This window comes from Phyllobates terribilis, unplaced genomic scaffold (assembly GCF_046119375.1).
Source record: "Phyllobates terribilis strain yellow unplaced genomic scaffold, ASM4611937v1 Scaffold_9__5_contigs__length_417890890, whole genome shotgun sequence".
Lineage (NCBI taxonomy): Eukaryota > Metazoa > Chordata > Amphibia > Anura > Dendrobatidae > Phyllobates > Phyllobates terribilis.
Window position 1 is genome coordinate 341,019,162 of NW_027362769.1, and position 25,044 is coordinate 341,044,205.

General features: G+C 45.7%; 1 protein-coding gene across 4 annotated transcripts in view; it reads right to left on the bottom strand.

The window, feature by feature from the left end:
- Positions 1 to 25,044, bottom strand: part of PRKAR1B (protein kinase cAMP-dependent type I regulatory subunit beta) — a 234,048-nt gene that overhangs the window by 41,371 nt on the left and 167,633 nt on the right. For all 4 annotated transcript variants that reach the window (XM_073648024.1, XM_073648025.1, XM_073648027.1 and 1 more), the window contains one exon: positions 10,263 to 10,421. In XM_073648024.1, the coding sequence (XP_073504125.1) occupies positions 10,263 to 10,421 (159 nt within the window). The remainder of the gene's footprint in view (positions 1 to 10,262; positions 10,422 to 25,044) is intronic.

Genomic DNA, 25,044 nt, shown 5'->3' on the forward strand with positions numbered 1-25,044 from the left:
GGAGGAGAAAGAAGCAGATTTTTCTTATAAGATATATTACAAAGTTTTTTTATTTGCATATGTACTGTTGATTTATGAGGAAGAAAAGGGAAAATTAAGGTTACTCTTTAAGATCAGTTTTAGGAGATCTTTCATTCAGTCCTGTCATCTTTGTGTTAAGAGACAAATAAGGTTTATTTCGGCAAAAAAAAAATGGTGGCGATACTCCCCACTGTTGTCTGGACATAGGAGGCAAGTGACCCGACTATAAATAGGGCAGGAATGCTTTTAGATTTTAAGAGGCTTAGGACAACTGGATCTCTCAAGACCCCCCATACTAAGCCTCTTAAAAGTCCTTCGGGGCAAAAAAAAAAAAAAAAGCTTCAATGTATCAATGCAGATTTGGAGAGCTGAATTAATTGGTCAGGAAGGTGACACTCACGAGAAACAAAACAATGGAGAGATGCATTAAGTGCTAGGAAGGCCAAAAAATAACAAAAAGGCAATGGTAATAACTAGGAATAATAGGAATAATAATAAAAAATAGGAAAATCACCAGCAAATATAATGTTTTTGCGCTCAAGATGCAAACATAAAAGCCATCAGTATACTTAAATCAAATTATTTCACACTATATTGCCCCGTGTTTTGGAAGTAGCCACAGCACTCAAGGTAAAGGTGCCCATGCACCCTATATAGTGGTCAGCCAAGCCATCATTCATCCGGCAGAGATTCCCCTTGACTCCCCTATTACATGGGAAGAGAGGAGTTGGCAGCTGTCAGACACCTCTGGCAGCAACTTCTTTTCCCTAAAAACAAAATGGTTGGGCATCTCAAAATTACGATATGTCTGCTCCTCATTTCCGCAGATACCATCTTTTAGCAATCTAATCCAGTTTTTAGTAATTTTGATCCAGCGCAACATTTTACCACAATTTTAAGAGAACCTGACATTTGTTCAAAAAAATTTAGTTAAACACCTTACAAAAAAATCTCTGAGTTCTCCTGAATCTGCAGCTTTTTTCTGTTTTCAGCTGCGTCGCTCCATTGCAGAGATATTCACATTTGTTTCTTCTGGAGCGCAGTATGTGAAATCTCTGCTTGTAGTGTAACTGGGCGTTTCTTCAGAGTCTTCTATGAGGGCATGGTCTTTAATCCCTGTCTCCCACATGCTGCCAATCACAACACGACAGTGTCTGAGACTAGATCAGCTGCTATGCTGTGATTAGCAGCATCTGGGAGAGGTGAAAGCCCACGACCCCAGAGAAGACTCTAAAGAGATTTCACATACTGCGCTCCAAAAGAAACAAATGTGAATATCTCTGCAATGGAGCGACGCAGCGCAAAATGGAAAAGAGCGGCAGAATCAGGGGAGCTCAGGGATTTTTACAACTTATTTAACTCCTTTTTTGAGCAAGTGACAGGTTCTCATTAAGGTCCTAGATCAATAAGTTAGTATTTACCAAATCCTTTGAGATTTTAGGTGGCTTTATATTGGCTCTTTTAGATCTCCTAATCTGTTTCAGCTGGGGATATGTAGCTGTCTATTATCTCATTCAGTATTTTCATGTATAAAGCTTTCAGGGCTCATAAAAAGAGTCCCAATTCCCCTGCCCACAGACAGTGGTTGGCAGCTCTCCTGGAAACCAAAGCGATCAGCGTGTAAGTGTCCAATTCATCCACAGCGCTACTTCAGGGGAAAAGAGGAATTACACGGTCTGTATATTACATAGACCTACCATGTCCTCCAGAGTGAGAGGCACAATTTACTGTTGATCCCTGCTTTGGCTTATAGATGGAGTCCTGAATTAAGGACCCTCAGAAATCACTTGCAGTGTATCCAAAAATTGATAACCACTAATTGGAGCTCCACTTTTATGAATTAGTTATTAACATATGGTACAAAAGCTATTTAATCCCTATTAAAAGGTTGCGGCAGACCACAAAAAAAATGCTTACTCGCCCCACCCCATCATTTTTGTAATGTACAGCACTTGTAGTGTTAACACATGCACTTCTCTGAAAGGATGCAGGGTGAAGAACTTGTACTAAATATGGCTTTGGCCAGCAACCCTGTGCGCTGAGGACAAGTCATATGGCACAGTGTGAAGGTATCTATGAAACAGAGATTGCGAGCTTAGATTATCTTCAAAGCTTTGCCGCACTGTGGGATAAGCTTTTCAGAAATGATGCCAAGAAAAAATACCAAGTGTCCAACTTTCCATGCCAAGAGTCAGTCAATCAGGTCCAAGCCCAGAGGTGAGGACTGGGCCTTTACCCCACCCAGAACAAGCGTCCTTTTCTGTTCGTTCCGAAATATAATGAGCACAACAAAATGAACCCAACAGTCTATCAGGGAATTCAGAGTTATTAAAGGGAGGGCCCTCTCGAGATCCTCTTGACCAAAGAGGAGAAAGAGTGTCCAACAAAAAGTGTCTATCTCCCTCTGGAGGACCTGTCCTGTAATGCCTAATTTCCCCTGTGGTGGTGCTGCAGGTAAACCGAACACTTAATACCAGGTTTTCCCACAGATTACAGCTGATTGCTGAGGGTCCAAGAAGGGTGACAGTTTGTGATCTCAGGCTATGGTAAAGGGACCCCTCTAACAAGCAGGGACTGTCCAAAGCGTAGAACTCCTTTAACCCCTTAATGAAAAATGACGTATAGGTACGTCAGTGCTGGGGTGCCCGTGTGTGGAGCTGAGCTCCCGTCACATGCAGTAGATGCCGGCTGTGTTACACAGCCAGCATCTGTGTCTATCAGTAGCGGCCGGAGCTGAGCTCCAATTGCGGCTACGCTATCAATTTCTGTCTGTTGTTGCAGCTTGCGCACACCGACCCCCTGAAACACAATCGGGGAGTACCAGTGAGTCACTATGGCAGCAAGGGGCCCCCGTCACTGCCATTTTGGTCCTCCTTTGAAGCACAGCGACAGTCTGAGCACCATAAGAGCACCATGACTTTCGCTATATACTACTACACTGTGATCAGACAATCACAGGTTCAAGTCCCTAAGGGGGATTCAAAGATAAAGTAAAAGATCGAAAAACAATTTTTTTCCCCCTTTAAAAAATGAAGAATTAATAAAAAAAAACCTATTTGGTCATGCAATAAACAAGCCTTCATGTGGCTATTTCAATTGAAAAATAAAAAAAATGACGGCTCTTCGAAGAAGGGGAGGGAAAAATGCAAATATTGGATCGAGAGGCTAGGGTTAAAGGGAAGTTGTCATGTTAAAAACACAGTCCTATGCGAAAGAAGCATGAAGTTCTTTTTGTTGAAATTAATTCGGTATAACAAGTTATTTTTTCCAATCTCTGCTCATTCTGGACTTTGGAGTCCGGCGGGCGGTCCTACTCAGTGACTGATAGCTTTCCCTTTATGAGAGCATATACAGAGATAGATGGAAATCACTGAGGAGGACCGCCCACTGGACTCCTAAGATAGGAAAAAAATAAAAAAACTAGCTACAATTAATCAATTACCTCAATTACCACTAAAAATATACTTTATATATATGTGCTCCCCTCCTCCTGCTAGCAAATTAGACTTTTAAAGGGAATCTCTCACCAGGTTCTTTCTACTTAATCTAAGAGTATCATAATGTAGGGGCAGAGACTCTGATTCCAGTGATGTGTCACTTACTGGGCTGTATTTTGCTGTTTCAATAAAATCAGTGTTTTATCAGCAGGAGATTATCACTACAGGACTAGGTTTCTCATGCCTCCTGAACCAATCACACCCCCAGCACTGATTGGCAGCTTTCTGCCAATGTACACAGAAAGGAGCCAATCAGTGGTGTAGGCGGAGTTATATAGAGCTCAGTATTATGACCACTGCTACATCTACAGTAGAGAAAACAATGATTTTATCAAAACTGTAGCAGTCAGCCCAGAAAGTGACACATCGCTGGAATCAGGCTCTCTTCCTCTACATCATGCTGCTCTCATATTATATAGAAAAAAAAACTGCTTTCTTTAATAGGATAAAAAAGGCAAACCAGCATCTTCTCCTGAAATGTCTAATATATAACAATAAAGTAAATCCATCCAAACAGCTCTGACTCCAGCTGGAAAGATGACTCCTTTGGGGGAAATAATTTTGAATGGGTGACAACATGAAGACACGGCGTCATTTTCCAACCACACATCATACATAAAGGAAAGAGCATCTATACAGATATCCAGAAATAGAGGGGATTTGTTGTAATTTGCATGGCATTAGCATCTCATTATAGGCTGTAGATGGAAAGTCTAGACCGCTACTGCTGCGGTACTGGGAGTCAATGACAGACGAGGCCAGTACGATACACCCTTTCTGGTTTCCTATGGGTAATGAGTCATATGGTAACTAGAACATCCCAAGTCTCATCATCTTGATGGCGAACCCTAAGGAGGAACTTCAAGAGATAAGACCGATATCAGATGTTTTTGACCGGTGGCCACATCCTTCTCCTGACCTTGAAATGCCAAAGAAAGTCATGAATAAACCACAAGGTCAACTCGGTGATTGGGTAGAGTCTGATTATTTGTACTTTGTCCACCTTGTGTAACCACACTTTGCATTTCCAGACGAGGTATGGGAATGGAGATATTTTTCCGGGAGGATTTTGCAGGTGTGAAAACCCCGGCTAATCAGCGGCCAGAGACATTTTTTACATGCGTACAGTGCTGTGATTGAGCATAAAGTCAGTGGTAAGACTGAGGGAAGTTGGGTTTCTGATTACAGGTGAGTTTACATGCCAAGGGGATGAATAGGACCTTCTGTACTGGTTCACGAAGAGGCCAGCGGCGGAGGTAGACGGGTATGACAAGTGAACTGCCCACTTGTTTGCTGTGGATTTAATGTAGTAATCCTGTGACATAGTTCTGCTGCGATTTGCAGATTCGGAGCACGCTAGGAGGACTCAAGCATCTCAGAATTCTTCTCCTGTCTACTGATAATCCCGCTCTGATCTTCAGTGCCAACCGCGCCGCCGCCGCTTCAAAACTTCTGGCTATTTATAACACAAATCATCGAGCGCATTACATTCATGGGCGATTACAACATTGTGATCGTGCTAAGTGGAAAGGATCTTGACAGATTGCCTTGAGAATGAGCAAACAAATATTACAAAGAAGGGTCTTCCATTGTAATAATTTACTAGAGAGGTATTTACGGTGGGAAGATGTTGAAGCAGCAGCTTAACCACTGGATCTCCGTGCTCCTGCCATTCGGTAGCAGAGCTGGCGCTGTGAATTGATGGGAAACTTAAGGACTTCTCCATGGTTTTCTTCAGTTGTCACAGCCTTGGTTTCCAATGGTTTTCACTTATATATTGCCCTGGATTTACTCTGAAACCAAGACCCTTTGGATTTTACTAGAAGAGCCAACACCTATCACATATGGCATTCAGCACTTCTTGACAAAGTGTTGGTAGACCTACCAATTTCCAAAACTTTTTGCTCAAAAATTGATCAACCTTACTATTAAAACCACTGAAGGTGAAGTAAAGAGCATTGGCTATCTTCTGACAATGGCACCTGTCAAATAGGATAAATTAGGCTGAAAGCTTGTGCTCTTAAAGTTTATGGGGCTGATTCATCAAAGCAATTTTACCAGAATTCTGGCATAAATTGCTTTAAAAAGCCGCAAAAGTTTTGTGGAACTCGGAATTGTGTAAATAAGTTAATGTCAGGAATTCTGTTGCCTTCTACAGTTTGACCACTAGTGGTCGCTATTGTTCACTTTAATAATTGTGCTGCAGTTTCACTCCTTACCATTGGACGCTGCGGTTGTATTCTACAATTGCCCTTATCCAAGATGGCGGATTCTATGTAATCGATTTTGTTTCCTGTTTGGGCCTACTTAAAGCCACATGGATCTCTCACTCATTGCTTGAGTATTGTGTCTAGCTGATAGCGTGGCTTCAGTCTCCAGCTCCTGAACATTCTTACCAAGTCTGTTCTAATTTATCTATGGATTGTTTCCTACAACTCCTTTACTATCTCCAAGAACTTCTATTACTGCTTGCTGTTCCTGCTTGTGCTTCTTTGGCCACTGGTTTCCAGCAGTACTACGCCAGTATCGTAACAGTTTGTTACTTTTGGCTTTTTCATGACTTCATGCCAGTTTCTTCTAGTTGCGCAAAAATGAGTGAAGCTATCGCAGGAAGGGAAAATAACCCCACAGCTTGTCTAATTCATGACAAGTTGTGCCATTCTGTTTAATCTAAGGGATGAAAGGAAGTTGGTGGAGGCAGTGCCATACTTAAGGAAGTGTTCTTCTGGGATCCTTGAACCCTGGCATTCATGTGGACACATATCCACCTACCTAAACACTGTTCAGAACAAATACTCCCCTTCATGGCAGCGGTACTCACAGTAAACTCATTCAGTAGGATAATGCACCCTTCTGCAGCGCCAATTGCTAGATGGGCGTATCTGAGCATTTAAAAAAATGGCAGGTCTAGTGAGGTGTTAACAAAATAAAGTGATTAGTATCTATCAAAAGGGGTTCAGTGTCATAGACGGATAAGGCCCATGTGGATGACCGGATGTGTGTGGGTAAAGCCCCTAGTGACTAATATCGGCCGAACCTGTTGATATAAATGGGTTTGGTTGACAGTCTAATTTGTGGGCCTATCGGTCGGGGGATAAAATTATCCGGCATGTCTAATTTTGGACTGTCAATCCTTTTGTTCTCCAGGAGATAAGTCGCTATCAGAGATGTCCAGGCAGCAACTCTCTCAGACAGAACACAGGAGCACTTGGCAGAGCAAGCGCTCCTGTGTAAGGGAGAGTTGGGCGAGATCGGCTGAAACAATATTCGTCCAACAGCTATCAAATGTGTATGGGGGGGCCTTTACTTACTTGGGGAAGAGATGGCACCAGGAATAACTAAGGGATGAAAGGTAGTCGGTGGAGGCAGTGCCATACTTAAGGAAGTGTTCTTCTGGGATCCTTGAACCCTGGCATTCATGTGGACACATATCCACCTACCTAAAAACGGTTCAGACCAAGTACTCCCCTTCATGGCAGCGGTACTCACAGTACACACCCTTCTGCAGTGCCAATATTGTTTAGGAATGGTTTCATGAACATGACAAACAGATCAAGGTATTGGCATGGCTTTTAAGTTCCTGGGATCTCAATCCGATTGGGGATCTGTGGGACGTACTAGAAAAACAAGTTGGATCCATGGAGGCCTCAAGTTGTACAGAACTTGTTGGAAATGTCTTGATGCCATCAATCACAGGATTCCTTCAGAGGTTTTGTGAGTCCATGCCTCAACGAAATAGAGTTGTGTTGACGATACAATAATTAGGCAGGTGGTTTTACAGTTATGGCTGATCAGTGTATATTTCCTTTATTGTACACCAGTACCACTTTCCTTGTCTCTTGCACTTCTATCTTCCACTTTCTGATATCTGGAATCTCATTTTGACCGAGCCTCACATGTGTCACGCACATGGATCGTGGACCCACTCCACCACGGTTTGGGCTTACCCTTGGAGGGGCATGCCTAAGCGGACACCTGGTTTTCACTAGAGCTCCTGATGGTGGAGCTAGGCTTGAGCTGCTGGTGGCTGCCAGGTACCACTCCAGTCCCAGTACTATGGCAGCTGACCCCAAGGGTCAGTATCACAGACACGGACTTAAGAGTCCAAGGCAGGACTGGATACTGATGCAGGTTCAGACAGTGCACATCATGGAACACTTGACAGGACGGACACTGGTCTCACTGGAGCAGCTTCAGTCTCAGGTACCGCCTGAGCGATTTCAAGCTCAGGAACCACCAGAGCAGCTTCAGGATCAGGTAACACAATAACAGGTTTGGGGTCTGACTAAGCAGGTTCAGGGATTGGTTCAGTGACCTGACAACTTGCTAACAGGGACAAACTCAAACTAACGCTAAAGAGGGCGTTGTACAGGCACCTCCCTACAGGGAAGCATTCCTTATATACTAGATGCCTCTCAGCTATTGGCTGGGGGCAGATTCAGAGTGTGCGCTGCCTCTTTTAAGAATTGGGGAAAGCACATGTGCACTAGGTGCGCCACCTGGAGACCTGCACGGCCTATAGGGGACTGTTAGGCGTCAGGCGTTTGCTGGATTTGAAATGGGTTCAGAGCCATCAGGGGATTCTGTGGTCTCCCATTCTGGTCCAGCCAGGGCTGATGCTGCTCAGCATTTTCATCAGTCCCAACGCCTAGCTGGTGCACGAGATGGACAAGTTGTTTCCCAGGTCTTTATCCCTAGCAACATGAAGCGTAGGTTGCGGAGGGAAACAGGGCTGCTACAGCCTAAGTCCAGGATTCTCTGCACTGAGCATGCCCGTGACATGGCGGACCGTGATTGGTGGTTTGGGAGTCAGCTGATCCAGTGACCTGGCACCGCCTGATTGGTCGCGGGTGACGTCACCAATGGTGCGACGGTGGGCATGGCTTAATCTTTAAAAAGCCCGCCCACAAACATGGCGGCGCGCTCTGATCATTGAGCTGAGATGCTGTTGTGTGGACGCTTGATCTCCACGTGTGCTATAGTTGAAATAGGCAGGTTTAGTTGAAATAGGCAGGTTAGTGGAAATAGGCAGGTAGTTTGGTCTGGCAGTCTGGCTCTTACAAGGGGGTCGCCATACACCCCGAGCAGTCTGCAGACGCCGTATTCCCGGTACCCACTGTGAGCCACGTGGAGCGGTTTTCCTCAGTCCGGTAGCACGCCGGCTGAGAGCACGTATACCCGGCATGTATCACACACGCATCCTAGCGCCTACAGTGTAGTCCCTGTGTAGTTAACAGGGCTACAGCTACTTCCCCGGTCGCACATCTCCCATGCAGTTAACGGAGATTGAGCGAACCGCTATACCCGTTCCCGTGTGCAGTAACACGGAAGGGTTTATCATTTAAGTTGGTTGTTTTCCTTCTCACCCGGAGGGTGTTCGGCAGCAGTGCACCAGGCTGCATTGCGGACCCCGGGGACGGTTGCGTTCCATTATAATAAAGTTGTTTGCAACCGTCCCCTTAACAGGGGACTAGGAGGCCACAACAGGGATCAGAGACAATGCTGAGCAGCTGGGGCAGTGAGTATGTCGGTGTCCGGCTGGGAGGAGAGAGAGGGAACATGCAGGGTCACCGGCACTAGCATTACAACATGATTATCAGTTTTTTGATCAGCACTGGAAATGAATAAGGGGCAATATTTTTTTTCAAAACTTTTTTTTAAAGTAGCTGTGGTTAGTGGAAGCGGTGGGTCCTCTGCTGTACGACAAGTTTACTATAGTTGTAGATGGGCTTTCTGTTGCATGGATGGCCAAAGATGCACTGATTGTTTTAAGAGATGTGCAGTGGTTATATAATAGGCCATATAATCCTGCGCACTTTAGATTAAGACTTATATTTCATATTATCCTATATCGCCCCCTATGCTCACAGCCTACTCACACAGACCAAAGCAGGATCTTATTGATTTCGAACCATATGAGGACATCTTCCTCTTGTTTACAAAAAAGCAATTGAGACAGAGGTGTTTCTGGGTTTTTTGAAATGAGTTATCCTAAAATGTAATCTGCATTATAAAAATAACGACTCCACTGCTGGTAAGCTCCTGACACATGTTCGGGAATCTTATTAATAGCTATGCTTTATGAGCCAACTTTCATTTTAGGATTCCTGGTCCTGCAATATATGAACATCGGTGGAAGGTTTACTGAGATCTTATTTCCAAAAAATACTTGATCCTGTAAGAAGGTTGAAAATCAGACTGGTGCAAAAGTGGCGAGATCTATGTTTTTGTAAAAGGGTAACATGTCAAGTGAGAGTCTAAAACAGGACAGAGAGATTTAGCCCTTGGCCAGAAATAACCCCTACTTCTTGCTCGATGCATGGTGTAACCAAATGGGTAAGCTCGATTCCATTACAACCAGTACTTTGTGGAGCTCACCAATGGATATAAGGGTCCGTTGACAATTATCAGTTGATGATTTAGGAAATCTGTCGGTGCTCATTTTACATTTGGCAAGCATTGTGAATGTGCAGACTGTATGGGGACTGTATGGGGCCGAACAGACATTACTACAGTTTGGCACAACATCCCTATTTACCTGCCAGGATGTGTTGCCAGCAATCAATGAGCACAGAAAAGATGAGATCAGTCAACAAAAGACCATTCGCAGATTGATTGTCTAATCGAAAGGTGCGTTTACGCACGCAATGATGGGTTACGGGTGTTCCACGTCCATTGAGCGTTTTGCCCATCATTAAGGGTCTTCTGATTGCTTCAATTAAATATCAGTGAAAGCCAACTTACCATAAGAATACGTCTATAACTGTCCCGATCGATACCCCACAACTTAAGGTCAGTTTTGGCCTTGACCGTTGCAGCTCTTGGGGTACCGTAGATCAATGCAAGTTCTCCAAAGCTTCCTCCTTCTCCAATACTGGTGACCCACTCTCCATTCACGTAGACCTAAACAAAGGAAACAGATGAAAGGGTTAACAAGCAGGAAATTGTTAGCATTTAGCCCAGGTTATCTCCGAACCTATTAATAATCTTTTTTTTTTTTTTTTTTACTAATGATTTGAGGAAAAGAATAGGGGCACAAACAATAGCCTAATAGTTTCCTCACTTGGTCACAAAAGCTTGACAACCTACTTTGAGGATCGAGTTTCAGGACTCGCTGCTATACTACAATGGTGGCATTTACCCCTGGGAATTGTTAGATCCTGTGGCTCGCTGGACTTAGGATATTTTTCGCTCTGTAGTTTGGACACTCACGGAATCGACAAGCAGAACTGTCACAACTCTGACCCTTTATTACACCTGTCAAACCTGAAAGCGAGAAGACGTGTTGATAGAAGTAATGAGGGTGGCAGGGGAAGACGAGCGGCTAAGGTGGCCTTTGATGAGACCCGTTCTTTGTTCCTACAGATCCATTTCTTTATCCTAAACCGATTACCCTCAAAATAGTTGGGCTTCCAGACTAATTTCTTAAAAGTCAACCATCTCCTGGGAAAATTCTTGGGAATGAAGCTATCACTCAATGTATTTTAGAGCACAGCCAGTGGAAGCCAATATATATAAAAAAAGAAATAAAAATCAAAAACACCTTTAAACACTAAAAAAAAAAAAAACTAGAAAAATATGTCACATTCTAGCTGTAGAAATTGATGTCCAGTACCAGGACGCACAAAAAGGAGAATCTGGAAGGTGAGATGAAAATTTTTTGGCATCATCATTAGTGATCGTTGTTTCATCTAAGGCTGAAAAATTATTTTTAAATGCTTTCTATCTCAAATACTTTGCACCCAAAGGGAGGGATTGGAGTTCCATGGGCCTAAAGAGAAGGACGGTTAAGATGGTTATATGCTTCAGATGGTCGATTCGACCAACAGGTACTGTATTCCTCCCATCAGTGGTGGACATAGGCAGAAGAGGGCCCTGTGAAAGAACAGTATATGGGCCCTCTGCAGTCCAATAATGCATCTGTGACAGAAGCTGTTGGCTGCTTTGGAGGTGGTAGTGGCCCCCTTACCTCTTGGACCCCTGTGCAGCTGCATAGGTTGCACCAACGATATGAACCCATGAATAACTCATCAAAACTTTTGCTATCGAAAATAACCCAAAAAAAATAAGCATAAATAAATATAATTTTACTAGATGGTGGCATGATTCTAACGCATCGGGTATTCTAAAATATGTATGCGGCCAACCGGGCACAATCAGCAGAACGTTGTTTAAATTTGGCGCCAAAATCGCTGATTGGTCGCGGCCGGCAACCGCGACTAATCAGCAAAACGGTGTTTAAATTTGGCGGCAATATCGGTGATTGGTCACGGGTGGAGGCCGCGATCAATCAGTGAACTGTGTTAGTGAGGACCGGAGAGCTTGTTTAAATTTGGCGATAAAATCGACCAATCAGCAGAGCGTTGTTTAAATTTGGCGGCAATCTCACTGATTGGTCTCGGCCGGCCGGCGGTCGGGACCAATGAGCAGAGCGGTGTTTAAATTTGGCGCCAAAAATCGCTGATTGGTAGCGGTCGCCGGCGGCCGCGACTAATCAGCAGAGCGGTGTTTAAATTTAGCGCCAATCTCGCTGATTGGTCGCGGCCGGCCACCGCGACCAATCAGCAGAGCGGCATTTAAATGTGCCGCCCATCTCGCTTATTGGTCGCGGTGGCCGGCCGCGACCAATGAGCAGAGCGGCGTTTAAATTTGCCGCTGATCTCGCTGATTGGTCGCGGTGGCCGGCCGCGATTAATCAGCAGAGCGGCGTTAAAATTTCCCACCCATCTCGCTTATTGGTCGCGGAGGCCGGCCGCGACCAATCAGCAGAGCGGCGTTTAAATTTGCCGCCCATCTCGCTGATTGGTCGCGGCCGGCCACCGCGACCAATCAGCAGAGCGGCGTTTAAATTTGCCGCCCAATCTCGCTCATTGGTCGCGGTGGCCGGCCGCGATTAATCAGCAGAGCAGCGTTTAAATTTGCCGCCCATCTCGCTCATTGGTCGCGGCCGGCCACCGCAACCAATCAGCAGAGCGGCGTTTAAATTTGCCGCCCATCTCGCTGATTGGTCGCAGCCGGCCACCGCGACCAATCAGCAGAGCGGCGTTTAAATTTGCCGCCCATCTCGCTGATTGGTCGCGGTGGCCGGCTGCTACCAATCAGCAGAGCGGCGTTTAAATTTGCCGCCCATCTCGCTGATTGGTCGCGGCCGGCCACCGCGACCAATCAGCGTCGTATTAGTGTGGGCCCGGGAGTGGCGCTGCTTGTGCGGCTCCGTATTAGCGAGGACCGGGGAGCGGCGCTGCCTGTGCGGCTCCATCTGCTGCGAGAAGCCGGGAGATGAGCGGCTGCTCGCAGCAGAAGCATCCAGACCGACGGCGCCGCTCCCCAGTCCTCCGTTCACACTTGCTGTCGGGAGATCAGCTGATCTTCCGACGTTAGCCACATAGAGGTCAGCGGCGCCGGTCGGGGTAGTTGTGCTGCTAGCGCCGCTCATCTCCCCGCTGCATCGCCGCTGACCTCCGTCCGCCAGATGAGCCGCTAATGGCCGCCATCTTTTTTCAGAAATCCCGCGGCGCTGATTGGCCGCTGCCGGACCAATGAGCGACGCGGGATTTCCAGGACAGACAGAAAGACAGACAGACGGGATAAGACGATTATATATATAGATTAATTACAATTCACAAAAACAGCAGACTAAAAATATAAAAACACCCCATAAAACCCCCAAAAAAGGCAGTGTGGTGAATGGTAAATCACATTATGGCAAAAGACTATGATAAATAACAAATGTAATAACTTAGTCAAAAAAGAAAAGGGGGAGTGTCAGAAACTGCACAAAGTGAAAAGTATAATCTGGGGACCAGATACATGATTATATAAAGAGATACCATAAAGATCAAGATAAAAATCTTAATTTATGACCCACACAAAAACTCCAATTAATAAATAAGTATAAATAACAATAAATAAATACAAAGAACAACTCACAGCTATTAAAGTGCGGTAGTGCAATGACATATATACCCACCAGCAAACGCCATTGTAAATGCACCAGTTAAGAGACAACACTGCCCAGTACTCTGGAGAGAGGTGAGAGGCTAACTTCTGTATAGAAACCAGAGCTGGAGAGAAATGTCTGGGATGCTAAGAGTTAACTTCCCTCCTGGAATGTAACTACTGCACAGCTCAACCAGGAAGTAATGGCCGAGCCCCATGGAAACCAGCTGTACACTATAAAAGATATTTAACTAATTAAAGCAATTTAAGAACTTGAGAACACTCCTTTAACTAAATATGTTTTTGGCAGATATTCTTCTTTTCACGTTTAAGAATTAAACGGATTCTCCAGGACTAATATACTGATGATCTATGCTTAGGATAGGTTATCAATAGCAGATCAGTTGGGGTCCAACACCCAACAACCCGACTCATCAGGTCACACTGTCGCCAGAATTTCACTGTGTACAAAGTCAAAACAGCACAGCTCCATACACCGAGTAGTGGCCGTTCTAGGGTACTGCAGTTCACCTTCTATTGTAGTGAACATGTCTGGTGCATTTATGAGAAGCACACTCCCTCCGTCTCTCAGGGTGGCGACTGACTCAGCAATTCTGGGGAATACTCTGATCCTGGATACTCCGGACTCATAGCTAGGAGTCTCTTGTATTTTTCTATACACCTAATAAATGGCCGGTAGCTGTAATATGCTGCCCAAAAATAAGGTAACAGGTCAGTTTTACATAGGTTGTCAAGCATTTTTTTTAGAAACAGCAACACATGGGTTGTGTTAGTTATTTCAGCTCAGCTCCACTAGAGTGAACTGGGCTAAGCTGCAATACCAGATACCACCTGTGGACAGGTGTGGCACTGTTTGGATGAAACCAGACACATTTTTCTGATCCTGGACTATCTTCTTAATACTGATACTGTTTATATAAAAAATATTCAATGCTAAACATAAACTCTACGTGAAGCCCATGGAGAAATGTGTACATAATAACACAAATCCGTAAAACAGACATGCTAGAATTTCACATAAAACATGGCAAGAGGTGTCGGACGTCCACTAATCTCAACGACACCCAAAATGTTTGGAGTCAGTCGGAAAGGTGCCCCAGGCTTTGACACATTTCAAGTATCTGAAGGCATAACAGAGGAAAAAATTAAATTTAGGAAATGACAGATAGTTATTTTGGGCACAGTGAAGTCTATTGTACTCTCATCAAGTCAAGCACGAAAGCTGTCTCAGGTTAGACGAGTCCGAGCTGGGAATTTCGTCTCTTTTCGAGCACTACTCCTGGAATGAGATCATGAGTCAATGAATCTTCCCTTTCACACAAGTTGCAGAAATACATGAGAAGTAAATTCCCAAACGAACGTATTATGAAAGGACTGGATGACAAGCAGTCTCTGGAGCCTGACCTTCGTGGAATCACTTCCCCAACCTCCCACGTAGCCCTACATTAGCGCGAAGTAACTCTTAGCTATCTGCTTGCTGAAGATGACTTCAGTGTTGTCACTTGGAAGTGGACCTCTCGAAGACGTTAGTGGGACATGTAAGAGGGAATCTCAAGTAACTGTGATGGCTAAGGGTGACCATTTTGGGCATCTAGCACTTTCATTCTACTTACCCCACATAGGCGTGAATTGGGGAAGCCTGAGAACCGTCAAGAAGGAGATATTTTCTTTCTTTATGATCTATGTACATTCCCTGTGAAATCCTAACCTCTTCAATAGGGACTCAAGGCACAAGAACGCAGGCGAAAGGGTGGTTTACAAGACTATTTCCATTGCTTATATAGAGTCAACATATTCCTCAATGCTTTACAGTCATTGTCATTATTAAATATCCCCAATGGGGCTCCCAATCTAGATTCCTCATGAGTATGTCTTTGGAGTATGGGCGAAAACCAGTGTACCAGGAGGCAATGGCATAGCATGGGTTGCCAACATCTGAGCCAAGATAAGTATAGTGCCCTCTGACCCACCCGAGTGTAGCCTTAAAACAAATAATGCCCTCTGAGTGCCCCCTGAATGCCCCCCTAAAAGTAATGATGCAACCTGAGTGCCACCATCAGATCTTACAGCTATATGCTACCCCCCACCAAAAGTTTATACGCATCTAATCCAAGTGATCGAGTCCTCTTCTTCCCTGCACATAGAGTGGTCCTGCACAGGTGGCACCATGAAGTGATGTCATGGCTGATGCTTTCTAGTCTGTAGATGGAGGGTGGTGGGGCAGGAAGCCCATAAGCCCATACGGTAAAGTTCAAAGAGCAAATCGCTCGGAGATCTGGGACCCGACCAGAAGTCCAAGACCCTGGGTCTTTGGTGCAAGTGACGCCACTGCTACTTTTTCTTTTTCCTTTAGGAATTTTGTGCTGCCATGGTGCCCTCCCACCCCTCTCGTGAGCTACGCCACTGCCTGGAGGAAACCCAAACACAGATAATATGGGTACCACGTAGATAAATGGTTAGAGCACCTTCTACACAACTTTATTGTGTTCATTATGTTTTTAGATGGACACTTGACGTGTGGCTCATCGAGCTTACACTATAAGACACTAACTAGCATACTGAGAAAGGTGACCAATAAAATGGACCTTGCTTTTGTAAATTTTTGCCTGTCCACTTTTTATAAGGGACATTACAGATGACTACTGGGCAGCCGGTGAGGGTGAGCCCCTTTGTGAAATGTGCCTCTGACAGCAGTACCTCCTCCACAATCTTGATACTCGTCTTGCTATGAATAGTGACATCACATCCTGTGATCACGTCACTACATCATCCAATGACTCCTCAGTTAAGGTCACGTGACCACAATACATGATGTCACTGTGGTCGCACCCGCTAATTGTGGCATCATTGGTTAAATTTTCAAAGGGGAGGAGAATTGTTGATGACAATCAATTAGTAAATTTAAGGAAATGATTAGATTTACAAGGCATTCTAATACATTTTTATATCTTGCAAAAAAACCTTTAAAATTTGGCAAGTATGAGAAATGGCACATGATTTCAGGACATTGCTGTGTCTTCTATCCGTCCAGCCTCTCACACAAAATAACTAAATTCCATGCCTGTGTACGATCCTGGGACACCTCCGATGTGCCTATCCCTTTGTGGTCAGCCACATGAAGGCCAATGCTGGCTGTAGATAGGTCTTTCCTGTCCTCACATGCCACCACCACGACACTAGACTTTGACGTGAGCCATTCTCACAGATCTTATCAACCCCGACTGTCTGTATCAGCAACCATGGTGTGTATCACTGTAAAGCACGCGGCTCTCAACGTTGGGTAATGAACCAAAGTAAACTGAGGAGAAGAGAGATGTTTGCACTGTGAATGCTTTTCACTTCTAGCCCAAGCTTTGGGTTTCTGCATGGTGGCCTTCATGTGGCTGAGGTTACGAGTAAAGCTTGGCCGTTACATATTCATAGAGTTACACAGGAGAGCGAGGCGCCCGCAGAGTCCCAGCAATGTTTCTACATCTGTGTCCTAACAAGTGCTTCTTTCAAGTGGTTGAGGGAGCACGCACTCATCCCACTAACACATCTCCTTCACACGTACTTTCATACAGATGTGCGAAAAGATACAGGAAAGTAAATGTCACTTAAGGCTATGACATATCTAAAGGCTGGATCAACAAGACTGCGGTGTTCCAGCTGCTGCGGTACTACTATTCCCAGCAGGAGATTTCTATCCAGTGTTCTTCAATCAGAGCAGTGATTATGTGATATCATTTAGGTCTACCTAAAAGAACTTGTGCCTTTTCTTCAAACTTATTGACCCTATATAGTACTGTGTAAAAGTTTTAGGCAGGTGTGGAAAAAATACTGAAAAGTGAAAAATCTTCCAAAAATAGAAGTTTATTTTTATGAATATGACGCGCCCCCTGGGCTGTGGGGTACTTGGTAGCCGGGCCAGTCGATGCTGGGGGATGTCACGGTGGCAGTGACTCGGTCCGTGACCCAGGGCGGTCAATTAAAGGGGAATAAAGTAAAAGGAATAAAGTTTTTAGAGATAATGTTCGTAACGCCACCTGTGGTATGCGGCTATATGGAGCCGCCGCTGCAGTGCAAATCCTCTGGAGCTGATGATGACGCAGCAGAGTTGGTTCAGCTCTCCACAGGCAGAGCTTAGCTCCAGGATATAGTGATGTTATGAGGTAGCTGTTGCTAGTGCTGTGTAGTGCAGGACTGGTGATGGCGCAGCAATAATTCTAGGACACAGTGGGGTGCACTCTTCAAGGTTTTACTCACAGTTGTTCAAGAATCCAGGCTACCAGGACCAGTGTAACCTCCCACGTCGCCCTGCATTCACCAAGGAAGGGGTTCAGCAATCTCTCAAGTATCTCAGGAGTACTTAAACGGGACCCCGTTCTATGTGCCTTTCTCGGTCGTCTTCCTGCGCTGACTCTCACCCTCCTGCCCTGCGCCTCACAATCAGTGTCTCAAGCCAGTAGCCTCGGATCTTGTCGGGCGACGTGCAGTCCCCTGAATCCTATGCGGCCACCTTTTCGGCAATATAATTGTGGCTTTGGGCAGCTGCACCTTGAAAGTACAGTCGCCTCCGGTTATCTAGCTGAGCCTTGTAGTTCTCCACTAGTTAGGGGCCGGTCCCCTCTGCGGCCTGATCCCTCCACGTCCTTGTAGATTTGGGCATAAGGGTGGCTTCCTGCACTTCCCGTGCCCCTGGGATCCCCTCTGTTCCTCTTGGAGCCTTCCCTCTGCTCCCGTCCTCTCTCCCAGTCTGTTCTCCTGGGCCTCCCAGACTAGGCCCTGCTCCTTCCTCCTCTCCTCCTGTGCAGAGCTCCTACAGAGCTCGTGCTCCCAACTCTCTCTCACTCTCTCCTCAGACTGAACTGTCTCCTTCAAGATGGTTCCCTTCTTATACTCCTTCTGAAGGTGCTCCCCTGAACTACTTCCTCCACCCACACCCACTACATGGTTCCCCCTCTCTTGGTTCCCCCCCTTCCAACCAGGGACTGGGCTCAGCACTGTACGCATGCATCTTGCCCCTCCTGGTGGTCTGGAATGGTGTAGTGTTGGATGCAAGTGGGTGGGTCCTGGGCAGTACCCCATCCTTACCTGAGAGTGGGGCACCACACCTCTGGTTGAGATGCAGTACCTCTGTGGCGACTGAACCCGCAGTGGCGCCACAAATAAACAAAATGAAAAATGAATGAACAAAAGGGAAATCTAAATCACATCAATATTTGGTGTGACCACCCTTTGCCTTCAGAGCATAATTAGTTCTTCTGGGTACTTGGGTACCCGGCATGGAGGTTGTTCCAAACATCTTGGAGAACTAACCACAGATCTTCTGTGGATGTCACTTGTGCAATTCCTTCTGTCTCTTCATGTAATCCCAGACAGACTCAATGATGTCGAGATAGGGCTCTGTAGAAGCCATGTCATCACTTCCAGTACGCCTTGTTCTTTACCCTAAAGATAGATCTTAATGACATTGGCTGTATGTTTGGAATCGTTGTCCTCGTGCAGAAAACCTTGATGGTTTGCATGATGGATAAGTATCTGCCTTCATTTCTCAGAATTGAGGACACCAAAAAAGGGTTAATGTTGGGGACTGTATATGCAGTGGTTGGCCAAGGAAACTTAGTGCAGCAGATGAGACACATCCTGCTTATTCCCTTTCAAAATTGGAAGATTTCCAGCAGTGCCATCAAATCATACATGGCAACAACCAGTGGCATCCAGTTAATGTTCAGAGAAATCTGTCCAGAAGTGGTCTTCATGGAAGACTAGTGGCCAAAAGTCATTCCTTTGACACAGAAACAAGGCCAATTGATTCAACATTGGCTGTATGTTTGGAATTGTTGTCCCCGTGCAGAAAAAAACTGAGCCAAATTGATATCTTCCTGACGGTTTGCATTATGGATAAGAATCTACCTGAATTTCTCCGAATTGAGGACGCCAAACAAGGGGAAATGTTTGGGACTATATATACAGTGGTTGGCCAATGAAACTTAGTGCAGCAGATGAGACAAATCATGCTTATTTTCCTTCAAATTGGAAGATTTCCAGCAGTGCCATCAAATCAGACCTGGCAGCAAACATTGGCACCCAGTTACTGTTCAGAGAAATCTGGCCAGAAGAGGTCTTCATGGAAGAATTGTGGCCAAAAGCCATTTCTTCGACACAGAAACAAGGACAAGTGACTCAACACTGACTGTATGTTTGGAATTGTTGTACTTGTGCAGAAAACAATTGGGCCAAACAGATATCTCCCTGATGGTTTGCATGATGGATAACTATCTGTCTGAGTTTCTCAGAAATGAGGACACCAAAAAAGGGACAATGTTGGGGACTGTATCTACAGTGATCGGCCAAGGAAACTTAGTGCAGCAGATGGGACATATCATGCTTATTTGTCTTTAAAATTTGAAGATTTCCAGCAGTGTCATCAAATCATACCTGGCAGCAACCGGTGGCACCCAGTTTCTGTTCAGAGAAATCTGTCCAGAAGTGGTCTTCATGGAAGAATTGTGGCCAAAAGCCAATCCTTCGACACAGAAACAAGGCCAAGTGACTCAACTATGCAAAAAAACACAAAAATTGGCTGTGACAGAAGGCAATTTGTTCGCTAAAGGGCTGGAGAGCTGCACAATAATGAGGGTCTGCGGGAACAGTGTATCATGGTGGAGGGTCCTGGCAAGTTTGGGGCTGCATTTCAGCAAATGAGTTGGGGATTTGGTCAGGATTAATGATGTCCTCAATGTTGAGAAACACAGGCAGATACTTAACCATCAAGCAATACCATCAGGGAGGCGTCTGCTTGCAAAATGATTCAGCAACAGAACAACAACACCAAGAACTAAGAACTATCTTCAGCAAAAAGCAGAAGAAGAACAAGGAGTCCTGGAAATGATGATATGACCCCCTTAAAGCCCTGACCTCAACATCATCAGGTTTATGTGGGATACCATGAAATAACAGAAGTATTTGGCAAGCCTACATCCACAAAGATCTGTAGTTAGTTCTCCATGCAGCATTTTTTCCCTATCTGCCTACAACTTTTGTACAGTACTGCACATCTGTTACTCACCTTTCCTGGATCTAGCACCGGGAATTCCATTGACCTCCTGCCACCGCCTTTCTTTTCTATTTTTTGGCGCATCGGGTTGCCAGTGTAGAACATCTTGTGCTCTAATGGGCCACAAGCAGAAATCTACATCAGTAATAAGACTTGCTACACCAGAATTGCTGGATCAAGTTAAACTACGTTCACACTTGGCTCTTTTGATGTGAACAAATCCAATGTGGTTTTCAATCAAGATCTACATCAGGAATCCATGCGGTTTTCGACGAGGCTTTCAGATCTCACAAGGTATTTGAACCTATGTTGATATGTTTGGACATTTTTTTATAGCTATTTTTTTTTTTACAATTTTAAGTTTTGAGCAATTGCATAACTCCACAAGGAATCCTCATCACAGAAGTGACATTTCACTTATTTTTTTTCCCTCGTTGAGGCTTTCAAAAAAAAAGGAAAAGCATTCAAAGAGCATCTGAATAAATATTTTTGGTTCGAGTTCTCATTAAAAAGAATCTGTTAAAGGGTTGACGAAAGTTGTAAAAAGGATAGTTTGTTTTCTTACTTCAGACACAGCGCCACACCTGTTCATGGGCAGTGTCTGGTATTGCACCTGCTGAAGTGAATGGAATGAACTGCAATGCCAGAAGCAGTCATGGACAAGTGTGTCACCGTTTCTGGAGAAAAAACAAACAAAACATACCCTTCTTCTAATCCTGTGCAACCACTTTACACAGATAAAATCAGGGCAAGCTCGTCCATAAATCCTTTTAGGTAATATAAAAGTAATCCTGCTCAGGTTCACACTCTATTACCAAGAACAGCTTTCAAAAAGTATCTCCAACTGATCAAACAGTTTTCGCTGAAAAACTGGAGAAGAATTGTTGAATGTTTCTAAATTTCCGCACAAAATTTTACAACTTTTTGCATTTTTCTGCCAGATGTGCCAATTTTTTTGAAAACTGGTCGGAGCTTGGCAAAAGTGGTCATGGCTTAGCACATCCCGAACCATTTATTATAAGTTACACCACAAGTGTGGCGTAAATGAAAGAAGAATGTACATTTCCACTGTTGATGCGTGACAGCTGAAAGATGCGCTAAATTCAATAATTTGACGCATCTTACTCCAGCGCATTCATCACTCTTCACACTCATCAATCCACTTTATTGGGAATCATTATGCTGATTTATAGAGGTTTCCGCGACCAGACTCGGACTCACTAGCGGCTCCTCATTTATAAGAGGGATGCCCAGAGGCGATAACCCCTTTAACACATTTCCACTAGTGATGAGTGCAAGTGCGCGTTACTCGAGTTTGCCTAGGGTGCTTGGGTATGCAGAGAGTATCGCGGGTGCTCGAGTGACATGTTCGAGTCCTTGTGACCGCATGTTTCAAAACATGTGGGGATTACCCAACAGCCGCAAAACGTGTAGATTACCCAACAGCCACAAAACATACGGGGATTACCCAACAGCCGCAAATTTATGGGGATTACCCAACAGCCGCAAAACATACAGGGATTACCCAACAGCCGCAAAACATGTGGGGATTACCCAACAGCCACAAAACATGTGGGGATTACCCAACAGCCGCAAAACATGCGGGGATTACCCAACAGCCACAAAACATGCGGGGATTACCCAACAGTCACAAAACATGTGGGGATTACCCAACAGCCGCAAAACATGCGGGGATTACCCAACAGCCACAAAACATGCGGGGATTACCCAACAGCCACAAAACATGCGGGGATTACTCAACAGCCGCAAAACATGCGGGGATTACCCAACAGCCGCAAAACATGCGGGGATTACCCAACAGCCGCAAAACATGCGGAGATTACCCAACAGTCACAAAACATGCGGGGATTACCCAACAGCCGAAAAACATGCGGGGATTACCCAACAGCCGCAAAACATGTGGGGATTACCCAACAGTCACAAAACATGTGGGGATTACCCAACAGCCGCAAAACATGCGGGGATTACCCAACAGCCGCAAAACATGCGGGGATTACCCAACAGCCACAAAACATGCGGGGATTACCCAACAGCTGCAAAACATGTGGGGATTACCCAACAGCCGCAAAACATGTGGGGATTACCCAACAGCCACAAAACATACGGGGATTACCCAACAGCCGCAAAACATGTGGGGATTACCCAACAGCCACAAAACATACAGGGATTACCCAACAGCCGCAAAACATGTGGGGATTACCCAACAGCCGCAAAGCATGCGGGGATTACCCAACAGCCACAAAACATGTGGGGATTACCCAACAGCTCCAAAACATGCGGGGATTACCCAACAGCCACAAAACATGCGGGGATTACCCAACAGCCACAAAACATGTGGGGATTACCCAACAGCCGCAAAACATGTGGGGATTACCCAACAGCCACAAAACATGTGGGGATTACCCAACAGCCGCAAAACATGTGGGGATTACCCAACAGCCACAAAACATGCGGGGATTACCCAACAGCCACAAAACATGCGGGGATTACCCAAGAGCCATAAAACATGCAGGAATTACCCAACAGCCATAAAACATGCAGGGATTGACCGTGTTTGTCAGGCAATCCCTGCATGTTTTGTCGATATCTAACAGCAACGAAACATGTGGGCGCGGGGACTCGAACATGTCACTTGAGCACTCGCGATACTCGATGCATACCAAAACACCCTAGGCAAACTCGAGTAACACGGAGTTGCTATCATCACTAATTTCTACCAGAATACAAAAATGGTCATGGTAGCAATTCTGAAGTTCGAAAAGTGACCAAAATTTGGTTCTAGAAGTTTTTTGTCTAACTTGTGGTGAGCATTTTTGCAAAAGTGACTCGGAGCCTACCACCATATTGGGAGCCACTATTGGAATTAAAACCCAACTTTCTCGGCAAAGCCACTTTATAGGCAAAGTCTGTAATTATGGTTATTCTATTGGTTTTGTGGCGCCCCTGAGGGTTCGACCGCCACAGGAATGCTGCACTTCTTTAATGGAGTGTGGTGTTCTTCCTCTGAGGTAAGGCCAGTGTGATGGTTGTGACCTAACCTTTTGCATCCAACACCACACTTCTCCACCAGAGGAAGCTAGTATGCACTAGGTGCTGCTCCCCTGGTTACAGGGAGACTGGGGAACACAAAGTGGTAGGAACCAGTTAGTGGGTGAGGGTGGAGGACTTACAAGTTAGTTACACTTTAAATTTCATATTTAATAGAAAGCCATCTTTGATCTTGGTCTCTGGCAGTCTGTCTGTCAAGCGGTCTTGGTTGCTGTCAACTACTGTGTGTAATGTGACCTCCCTCCGGGAGCGCAGATCCTGTGTGGGCCTGCACCGACAAGGGACACAGCCCTCGTACCCTGGCCTTGGGACGAGAGGTAGGTTGCAGACAAGGAATGTCTCAACCCGGCCAAGGACCAGGATCAAGAAGGCCCGGGAGCTTTAGAGTTTGGCTCCCCAGCAAATGGGTCCCGGGGAGGATGCAGACGGAGCGGAGTACGCCACCTGTCCTCGCCTACCTGATCTATTCAGAGGGATTCCGGCTGCAAGAGGGGTACCGACCCCCGACACTGCACTCCATGTCCTGGACGGGAAAGCCCGGTTAGGCCCTGAGGATCCCATCGGGCATCGGATGGAGAGGAATTGCCACCTGTGCCCTAGTCCTGAGAGGAGCTCAGAGGGAGACCCGGCCTATCTACACACGCACAGATGGGAAAGGGTGAAGTCTGTAGTGCAGGAACACTCTGGTGTAGGGTCGCTACCGAACACTGGACTTTCTCGGAGGTAGTCGGACCCCCATCCCTGGTGGCCGCAGGACTCCGTGGGGAGCAGGGAGTCGCCTTCCCGCTGTCATCTCTAAGTGAGTAAAGCCTTGGAAGTACACCCCTATGGCCTCCGGACTGTTCATTATGCGCCATACCATGCGATGTGGTGCCCGTACTCCCCGCACTACTACCCCCCTCCATCCTGTTTGCCTGCCCTGAGGCCTCGCTCCGCCTGTGGGGAGCAGTGAGAACTTTGGCCGCCACGACACCAGGCCTCGGCGGACTGCAGCGGCGCTGGTGGCCCTTCACCAGGCACCACAGGTGGCGTAGTCGTTAAATAAGCCACTCAACCCGGATGAGCCCACAACATCTTCCTTTTCATGTGACAGCCCTGAGCACGGGTTAGGCCCGGGCCACGGTTGCATCCCACCTCTCTATCACAGGGCCCGACGCTGAGTCACCCCAACACCCAGGGTAAACTCAAAACTAAAAGGGCTCTTTCGAGAATTGAGGCGTCACAGTTTCACCTCTTCTGTAAACCTCATGTCCATACATTTCATGTGTTCTGCTATATTACTAAAAAACGATTCTGTATGATCTCTGCCGTGATCCACGTTCTTCTCTGCAGAAATATATGTGGCGTGTCGTCACTTCTGTTCCGTTGCTCTACAACTGGTACAGAGACAGGTCTGAACATTTTTTTCTAGTAGTGTGTTAATGTCAGATAAGGTCTACGGCATGAAACGTGGAGCTG